The sequence below is a fragment of the Zea mays genome, chromosome 8 (assembly GCF_902167145.1).
Source record: "Zea mays cultivar B73 chromosome 8, Zm-B73-REFERENCE-NAM-5.0, whole genome shotgun sequence".
NCBI lineage: Eukaryota > Viridiplantae > Streptophyta > Magnoliopsida > Poales > Poaceae > Zea > Zea mays.
Genome location: NC_050103.1, coordinates 103198858 through 103209236, shown reverse-complemented (window position 1 = coordinate 103209236; position 10379 = coordinate 103198858). Strand labels below are relative to the sequence as shown.

Sequence of the window (10379 nt, the reverse complement as noted above, 5' to 3'; positions counted from 1 at the left end):
TACATATGTTAGATTATGATAGAAGAGTAGGAGGGTAATGTATCACTTTAACATCGTAAATAAGCTGAAATAATACAAACAAGGACTTAGGACCTGTTTGAGGAGCTTTACTTCAAAAACTTCAGCTTTGGTTTTTCAACTTCACCATAAAACAGTTCAAACAGATTGTTAAGGTGGGTTACAGGATTGTTTGGCTTGCATATGGACTCCAACTTCTATAGTACAACTGATTTGTGTGAGTTTCCTTGATTACCTGTGATGATTAGTGGGTTGTCGCGAGAGAGAATGAAAGTTGTATGTTGCGTAACTAGTGGCATGGTGGTTAATTTTTGTACAATTTCATGAGGAGATATAAAACAGTGTTTTTGAAACATCCTTTAAAGAGCTTCATAAATCTCATAAAACTGACCTCTAGTTTCGATTTTTTAAAGCTGGAGCTTGTTGAGGTGCATGTGTTTGGTTAGCTGAAATTCTTGAAGCCCACGGCTCTAAAAAGGCGTCATGAGAAAATTTTGGAGTTTTCCCCTGATCCAAATTGGGCTGAAGTTTTCAAAGCCCAGCTGAAAACCCTGTTCCTTCCGACCTTGGCCACCTCGTACGCATCGGCATCGCGTCGCGCCCGCCGCTCTCCTCTCCTGCCGGCCTGTCCAACTTCAAAAGAGCACGCGCTTCTGCCCCCCGCCCTCCTGCACCGCTCTCCTTCCCCGACGATGGATCCCGCAGCCATGTTGAGATCCCCGTGCTCTATCGTCTCGCCGGGCTCCTTATTAACCGCCCCACTTCTCCCAGTACGCCTCGCCGTCCAGCCACGCCGCCGAGTGCCTGGTTTTATTGCGCCCTCCGGCAGGCCGTCCGTCGCGCGGCGCGCCGCGGCCGGAGACAAGTTCGAGGCCGAGACGCCCATAGAGAAAAGTCGGTAACTATACTTTCGCTTCTCGTTCCCATGCCTGTCGTTTCAGTTGTATTTGTGTGTTTGCTGTTGCTTTTCGAACATGTTTAATACTGATGCGTGTGCTTACTGATGAGGTGATCACATTTCAGGTTTCCCTCCCTTCCCAACTGTCATGGACATCAACCAGATCCGTGACATCCTGCCACATAGGTGAGTCGATTATTGTGGGTGCTATTTGTTCATTTGTTCCTGCATTTTTCATTGTGGCTTAGCAGATGTCTGAAAAACGTGTGAAATGTAGGCAAGGTACTTCTTTATTGGAATTTTAGGGCTTTGTCAATAATAATGCATGACTTGTATGTTATAAACAGGCTGTTAGTTTTTTTAGCCTAAGAATAAAGTTCTGGTCATGTGATTTGCTTGTTTATTGTATTGCTTTGAATTTTAACGAACTTCCTACCTATGAAGCTGACTATTTGTCTGACTTCCCTCCTCCGATGGATTCACATCTTGTCTAACCTGTTGTATATAGTGGTTTCCTATCATTTTGATTTTCAGTTAATGTCTTTACCAGTCACCTGGACTGTGAAAATGAAATAAATAACCAACTCCGCACCACAGTCATAAAAATATAACCATTAACGTTTCTTAAACAATAGTTATATGATTGATTATGAACACATGGCACCTTTCTAACTTCGGTTGTAAGTGTGTTCTTGACCAATGTGCACTGTTCAGAGCTGCGCATGTGGAGATGTTCAAGTTAGTCTAGCCACTGCACATTCTAAACCTTCTAATTTTCTTTTGAACAGTGAATACCATTAAATTTTTAGGCTAACCGTGTATATATTTAGTGATACATAAGTGATGCAACTATATCTTTTTTTTATTTCATTTTGTTCCTATGGTCATGGTCATTTTATCAGTAAAATTATCATACAAGAGATATTTGCAGTCAAATTTCAATTTGGAAGTCCATACCAAGCCAATTCACACCTTTTAAATTTGAACAAACTACATGTTTTTTTTTGTGTATTTCTTAGCCATAGTAATGATGCTTCATAGGTGAGTAGTCGGATGCTTGTTGGTTGCCATACTTTTCAAATAAATGGAGTCTAGTCATTATCTACTAAATTTGTTTACTAACTCCCACTACTCTAGCTCTAGCCAATAGAACTCTAAGTAATCTTGTTACCATATCACAAAAGCAAATGAAATCATACAGGATCCTTCTTATCACTTACATATGCATATAAAGATGAGTCAATGGAAGATCCTGCTACCAGCAGCCGCCGCCACCACCATTTTTTTTTCAAGTAGTGAAGATACTCAACTTCCAGTTCTTTGTGTTTAAGTGTCTCTATTCTTTGTTGACTTGTTGTTATGCATGTAGGTTCCCGTTTCTTCTGGTTGACAGAGTTATTGATTACAAACCAGGAGAATATGCTGTTGCAATCAAGAATGTGACAATAAATGATAACTTCTTCCCAGGGCATTTCCCTGAACGACCCATAATGCCTGGTGTTCTCATGGTCGAGGTATATAATATTCTCGTTATTTTTCCTTTTTTTGATACCTACATTGCTTATTGAGATGCAATTGTTTCATCATTATTGACATGTAGACTAAAGTGATGTTGCATCACCATACATTTTTTGGTCTAATTGAGAACAAGTTTAGTTGAATTCACCATTCACATGTCTACTATGAATCGATAAATGCCAGACCATTGGTGCTAGACCTTGTCATTCAGTGGTTCTGTTCCAGCATTTGCATACCTTTGTAAAAGTGAAGCTACTGATGTCAATCAAACACAGTTTCAGATTGTTGCAGAATGAATAAACTGACGTAGATAATCAACTACAAGTCATACTTGTAATGGATCAGTATGACTCAGGTCTTTGTGTATACATATAGCGCATAAGATAAGGTAGCAAGCATGGTCCATTCTGCTGCTTGATGCATTTTGGAATAACGATAGCATAAAAGGTCCAATCTTTGAGGTACAATTTTATGTATGCAGCATCTTCCTGTTCTGCATTTTTTTTTCCTGAAGACATTAAAGCTACCTATTGTCTCAAGCAAACTTTCTGGTTGACTTGTACGTACTGGACAATTTTTTACCATGATTTTTCAGGCAATGGCCCAGGTCGGAGGAATAGTGATGTTGCAGCCTGAAGTGGGTGGATCTCGAGAGAACTTCTTTTTTGCGGGGATCGATAAAGTGAGGTTCCGGAAGCCCGTGATCGCTGGAGACACCTTGATAATGAGAATGACTCTGATCAAGCTGCAGAAGAGATTCGGAATTGCAAAGATGGAAGGGAAAGCTTACGTTGGCGCCGACCTGGTATGCGAAGGGGAGTTCTTGATGGCTACTGGATCAGAATGAATGCAGGAGACACATGGATTGATGAATACATAATATTTCAAGTTTTTACTGTGAAATCAGCTTTCCAGTCTAATAAGTTTTGAACTGTGTCTGTAATAGCGGTGTAATGTCGTTGCTAGTCTTAGGTGCCGTTTGGTTCACATATTTGTAACGTAATGGGTAACATATAACGTTAAATCATGTTTGTTTTAGTCCAACCGTAATCAGATACCACACTAAAATTTGATATCAGCCTATTTAAATTTGTTACCATCAGTAATCGAGCGTAAACCATTACCATTTGAGTTATATTTTTTGAACCAAACAGCACCTTAGTGAGTGTTGCTGTGTTGGTGTGTATGAGTAACAGGGCTCTAAGGTTACAACCACTGCCAATGGAATGAAACAAATGGAAACTGACAGCGCGTTTGGTTGTTTTTAGAGCGTTTTTATGCGTTTGCGTTAAAAATTGTTTTGTTTGGCCTCCACCGCAATCGGGCACCATGTATGGGAACGGGATACGTCATACCGTTACCGTGCTTGTGTGGCCGAGATAGCTGATTTTGGTGTGTATGAGTAACAGGGCTCTTGTATTCGCGTTAGTGTGGCTCCCGGACGGCCGGACCCCACCGCTCGTCGCTGCCCTTGAGCGCACTTCGGAGGCACATGGGCTAGATCTGCGACGGCCGGCATAGGACGTCATGTCATGTGCGATGCAGCGCTCGTCTTGTGGACGGAGGTGTTAACTTCAACCGGAGCAAAATGCCAGTTGTGAAGAAAAGCAATGTTACGAACATGAGGGAGTGTTTGGTGCTGCTAAAAACTTACAGCGTTTTCAGTTTTTTTTTCTTTCTAACTGCTATTTATTGAAAAGAAAAAGTACTACCTGGCAACTGCAGCCACTATAGCCTATAAATATACCTCCCATAAATAGTGCAAAGCTGCACAAGACGCGCACGGCGTATGGAGCTTATCTCAACACACCTCCCATAAATAGGATGGGCACTCATGTTGCGAACACAGTTGGGACTGTGATAAGTAATTATGAACAAAGATAATACCTTAGGTTGAGTCGGTTAGACTAACCAGAGTGCGAGGTTATTGGTACAACATGCCTCTTGTATTGTGGTATGTAGGTGTGGAGTCCTGAGACAGTGGTCAATAACGAAGTTGAAGATCATGCGGGGTCGTACTGATGGACCACAAGGATGAGCACTGAGTCTCGATCGAGGTATTGGAGAAGCTAGATGACTAGCCGTAGTGGTTGACACCTAGGGACACTAACAGACGCGAGGATATGGAGGAGCAGATCGTATCACCGGCACGCTTGCGGATCGGCGGTACATGTGTCCAGACGTGGGGGACACGTATGGAGTACGCTAACCACGGGGTTTCCGGCGGTTGAGTCTTGAAACCATCCATCGCGACAGTTCGCAGGTTTCGCCGGGTTTGGACCTCAAAACCCGGTGGCATGGTTCTAGAGGGAATTAGAGACGGTACGTGGTGTCATCACGAAGGATGCGTCAAGGCGAAGCAACCTCGTGAAGGCTATGTGACCGTCAGATCAAAATTCCAAGAGTTGGTCCATTTCGCCTCTGCTGAGTGGATAGGCTCTGCGTATCTAGGTGTAATTTAGGAAATAGGAATAACCCTCTATAAATAGGAGGGGAGAACTGAACCATTCAGCTATCTCTTGAGCACTTTCATTCGCTCACTCTGTTTGTAATCCTTCTATTTCTCATTCTACCTAGTAGATCCTAAGATGTTTTGAACCATGACATCTAAGTCTATGGATTTTTGAGGAAGTGTGGCCATAACCACACGTAGTCCTCGTGATGTTTCATTTTGTTTCAAATCTGATGGTATTGTCTTTTAAGTTGTTTCTTCTCTTTTCAACCCATCTAGTTTAATTATTTGAGTTGATCCTTACCTTCAAGAGTTTAAGAGGGCGTTTTTGGGGATAATCTTCGGATTAGAAACTATCATGGCATTATTGCAAAACTTGTTGTATGAGCTGATCCATTTCGTGGGTAGGTTCCCAACAGATTTGGTTGTTTGACAAAACCCCAAGTCAAGTTCACGTTTTTTGATCTGCTGCTGAAGTTTAAACCCGTTTGAGTTCAAATTTTGTGGACACCTTAGAAATTCACTTTTAAAGGTGTGTGCAGAATTTCAGCTCAATCGGAGTCTGTTTGGGTCGATTTTGCATTCGAAAGCTAAATTTCAAGCTCCTAAAAACATCATTAGAAAGTGATACAATTTATGGTCGTTTTGGACTTTTCGGTGTCCATTTTGCAATCCGTTAGTTTTGTTGGTCTCGTGTAAGTCCTAGGAGCATTTTTAAAACATGAAATCACTAGTTGATTGATGTGTTTTTAGTTTGAGCAATTCGTTCATTTCCATTGAAGTTAAGTGTTCGCTTTCCAATTTTGAAAGAATAAAGTTCATTGGATCTCATTCACCCCCTATGTCGCCTATTCGATCCTTCACATGTGTAGAGATGAAACAAATGTGTTGGGTCCCATGATTATTAGATGATGAATTTGTCATCTTCATACCGTGGGCCCCACACGTCAGCTGAAATGAGAGGAACTATCTAACAAATCTCCTCCTACAACTTATTTTATTTGACGAACTCCAATATTTGATTTTAGCTATTCAAACTTCACCCATTTGGGTGACTCTGTGAATATATCACCAAGTTGATACTTTGTTTTGATGAAGTCCACATTGATCAAGCCTCAATCTGAACACTCCTAAATATAGTGATATCTTGTTTCAATATGTTTGCTTTGATTGTGTGAAACTATTTTTTTATCAACGAATGGTGGCTTTGTTGTCCACCATCAGCATTGACAAGTTGTCTTCTCTATCCATCAGCTTTGCCATGAGTTGTGCCAGCCACATAGCTTGTCACGCCATGGTCAATGCCTCGATGTATTCAACTTCACATGTTGACGATGCTATGACTTTCTGTTTTGAGGACCGCTGGGTAACCGGATTGCTAGAGAGGAAGTAGATCATATCACTTTCCTGGTGTTACCTTTCTTATTGCATATGTGATTTCCCAATGCTTAGTCCCAACAACATATATACTTGAGAATGTGTTTCATTGTACTAACATGTTCTTCCTAGGGCTCCTCTATAAACCTGCTAAGGTTTCCCACAAAATAGAGCAAATAAGGTCTAGTATTCACAGGATACCTCAGGCTACCAGCGAGGTTACGATAGCTGGTGGCATCGACCCTTGGAGTTGCACCACTCTTGCTTATATGAAGTTGGGCTTCCATCGAAGTACGACATGGATTGCATTATGTCATTCCCGCCTTAACCAAGATCTTCTCGACATAACCACCCTAGCTAATGGTGATGCTTGATGTTGTTTGGTGTACTTTAATGCCAAGATAGTAGCTTAATGGGCTAAGATCACTCATTTTGAGACCCCTCTTCATCTCAGATTTGAACTAAGCTATCACATTGAGGTCACCGTTAGTGATGACTAAGTCATCGATGTGTACTCCGACGATGAGGCGTTGATCGCTAGAGTCCCGTATGTACATCATGTACTATGTGACGCATCACTTGAAGCCAAGTGCCACCAGAGACTGGTCTAGCTTCGGATTCCATGCTTGAGGTGCCTCGCAAAGATTGTAGAGTGCCTTGCACAAATGCAAGACTTTGTCAGTGTGCTAAGAGTCGATGTAGTTGGCTAGTTGTTGCATGAACACCATCTCCTTGATCTCACCATTGAGGAATGCAAATTCCACATCCATATGGTGTACATGCCAAGAGAAGTACCCGACTATGGTGAGCAGAAGCCTCACAGACTCCAGTCACACCACTAGGGAAAATACCTCATTGAAATTGACTCCTTGTTTCTAGATGTAGCCTTTGGCTACCAGTCACACCTTATGATTCACCATAGCCCTGCCTTCGTTGCGCTTTAGTTTGTACACCCATTTGAGACCTGAAGCGTGATGTCCCTTTGGCAAATCTCCAAGTGTTCAAATCTTATGTCATTAATGGACTTCATCTCCTCAATCATCGCCGCTCACCAGCACTCGCTCTATTTTGCCTCGGCGAACAAGTTTGGCTCCTCTGAGCTAACAATAGGTAATTAATGTGCAAAGTTTGTACCACAAAACCAGATGTGTCACCTCACTGGCCAACTCCTCCATCTTCCTATACTAGATCACCAGTTCGTCATCATGGTTGGCGTTGAGCCTTATAGAGTCTCCTGATGGCAGTGTCACACGTTCAACATATTGAGGTGGTGACATAGGTGAAGGGGTGATAATGATTGTGTCGTAGTTGGTGTCGGTGCATACTCTAGTTCTCCTTCTGCTTGAGGCGTGGTGATGATGTACCACCATGAATGGCTCTCCACTCTACTCTTCATGGTTATAGTCATCCCGGTTTCACCTGATAGTTGCCTAGAGGGAGGTGAATAGGCAACTTCTGAAATTTCACAAATTAAAACAATCTAGAATCCCAAATTAAGTGTTAGTCCAAAAACTTAGAACAAATAAGAGTATGGAGAGAGGGAAGTTCTTGCACTTGATTGCTCTCTTGAATGCGTAATTTATACTAGAGCAATATCACAAGTAAATATAAAGCAAGAACTTGAAGATAGAGAGAAGAGAAACAAATTACAGAAAAATAAGAAACACAAGACACAACAATTTGTTTATTGATGTTCAACTTTGAAGAGCCTACATCCTCGTTGTGGTGTCCCAAAGTACGAGAGTTTCAACTTCGAAGAGCCTACATCCTCGTTGTGGTGTCCCAAAGTACGAGAGTTGCATCCAACCCTTCTCAAGTGACCTAAAGATCAAACTTGAGGCCACAATTTTCTCTTATAATTTGTCTCCTCACAAGGATCTTCACAGATCGGAGTCTCGTGCTATCCATACATAATGAATGGGAGCAACAACTCCAATAGAATCAAAAGAGAGGAGTATAACACATCATAAAGAGAAAGAATGTTGCACACAACACCAAAAAGTAGATCTCAGGAGCACACTCTCACTAGGATGACTAGTTCTTCACAAATGGGTGCTCAGATCTCGGTAGAATGAATCAAAGGTATTGTGCAACTATACGGGAATGTTCACTTGCTCTAGAATACTTGGGTACTCGACTAGACTGATAGAGGGGGTATTTGTAGCCCCAAATATCCATTCGAAGACTTACTAAAATTCTGCTGCACGGGCGCACCGGACCGATCGTTGCACCACCGAACGAGTACAGTAGTCGTTGTCTCTAGGATCCTAATTGCGCTTTCCAAATCGACTTGCCACCGGACTGGTCCGGTCCATCACCAGACCACATGCCACATCAGCTAGTCGTTGTGCCGCCTGTTGGAGCCAAGATATCTCTATTACCAGCGAGGTCCAGTGCACACCGGACTGGGGCGGTGTGCCATTTTTAATTTTTTGAGAGTAGTCCCTTCACTGGAATGGAGGTCTCGTGCACCACTGGACCGGACCGGTGTGCCATGCCACCAAAGTATTATATTGGTGTCTTTGGTAAAGTGGTCCGGTGCACACTAACCCGAGGTCCGATGCGCCAGGCCACTGAGTCCATCTTTTGGCACCTCTAGAAAAGTGGTCCAATGTGCACAAACCCAAGGTCTGGTTCACCCAAACAACAATACTTGTCTTTTTCTCTGGTGTTTCTTCTCCAAAATATTTTCTCTTAGTACAAGAGTATTACCATGACTTAGACAAATATTCTTAGTGACAATCCAACTATGTCTAAGTCATATAACTTTATTTAATTGTTTCTCCAACTTAACTTCTGTTTATCTGAGTTAAATTTCTGCATCTACACACTTAGCAAACATGTTACTATGTTGTTGTGTTGGACATTAATCACCAAAACATTTATAGGAATAACACAAGGCACATTTCCATTTCACCAACGCTCGTTCTCGTCGAAGATGAAATCTTGTGAATTGCTAGCTTTTTGTCATGCCAAGCGTCGTATGACATGCATCCATCCAAGATCTTGGTTGGAGATTGATTGAGCAGATAGACTATCATGACGACAACGTCTCCCAAAAATGTTTCAGGCGTGCTGACACCCTTTAGCATGGCACACACCATCCCCCACCACACTATGATTGCAATGCTCTACCACTCCACTACTGTGGAGAATATGAGGTGTTGATGCACTCCTAGATCGGCACAATATGTCAATAATGTGTTTGATGTAAACTCTCCTCCATGGTCTATGCGTAGAACACAAAGCTTGTTGCCACTCTTTACTTCTGCTTCTGCTTCTACTTGCACCTCCTTCACAACTTCCATCATGTCATTCTTCACATGTAGTAGCTTGAGCCACATAAAACAACTCTTTTCATCGACGAGTAACATGAACATTGTCTTCCCTTGTAGTGTTGCTGACTTGATGGGCCAGTAGAGGTCACCATGCATGAGCTCAAGGAGCTCAAAGGCATGGTTGCTAGCCTTGCATGGAAACAATAGCCTTTGTTGCTTGTTGATCAAGTAGCCATCACATAGTTTGTTGACGCCCTAAATTGTTGGCATTCCATGAACCATTCCCATCTTCGATAGTTTCTAAAGCGCTAGAAAATTTAGATGGCCATACCTTGCATGCCACTTCTAGGATGTGTTTTCTGTTCTGCACATGAGATAAATTAGCTGCTCATTCCTGAGTTCTTAAGTATATAACCACCTTGGGGTGCATCGAACCTTAGTAAGTAGATGGACATGCTCATCACGAATGCATAGCACACCTACCTTAATGTTGATGTTGCATCCTTCTTCATCAACTTGCTTAGGACTTATGATGTTTTCCCTAAGCTTGGGGATGTAGTACACCCCAGTGAGTCATCGATGTTCACCAGGGTTGCTAAGGAAGACAATGGTTCCATGCCCTTCAATTTTCTCCATGGATCCATCCTCAAACTTGACTAATCCACGAAATGTAGAATCAAGTTTATATAACGTGCATCAGACACCACTCATGTGGTTGGCCACCCCATGTCGGTGGTCGTTGCCTCCCTTTTCTCCGATATGCACAAACACATCCTCATCTTTCAAGCAAATCGAGCTGGGTGCTGGCTCCAGAGTGATACCCAGGCTCCATTCCTTT

At 42.3% G+C, this 10379-nt stretch overlaps 1 protein-coding gene across 1 annotated transcript; it reads left to right on the top strand.

The window, feature by feature from the left end:
• The first annotated feature begins 616 nt into the window (after window positions 1–616).
• Window positions 617–3681, top strand: LOC100283232 (beta-hydroxyacyl-ACP dehydratase). The gene is made up of 4 exons (NM_001366958.1): window positions 617–912; window positions 1042–1102; window positions 2286–2430; window positions 3030–3681. Exons 1-4 carry the CDS (start codon window positions 711–713, stop codon window positions 3279–3281), a joined length of 660 nt encoding a protein of 219 aa, NP_001353887.1. The 5' UTR covers window positions 617–710; the 3' UTR covers window positions 3282–3681.
• The last annotated feature ends 6698 nt before the right edge of the window (window positions 3682–10379 follow it).

Excerpts from the sequence above, each read along its gene's own strand:
- LOC100283232 (NM_001366958.1), top strand. The coding sequence starts at position 711 with ATGGATCCCGCAGCCATGTTGAGATCCCCGTGCTCTATCGTCTCGCCG. Across the intron at positions 913-1,041 it reads CGAGACGCCCATAGAGAAAA|GTTTCCCTCCCTTCCCAACT; the intron begins GTCGGTAACTAT and ends ATCACATTTCAG. Across the intron at positions 2,431-3,029 it reads CTGGTGTTCTCATGGTCGAG|GCAATGGCCCAGGTCGGAGG; the intron begins GTATATAATATT and ends ATGATTTTTCAG.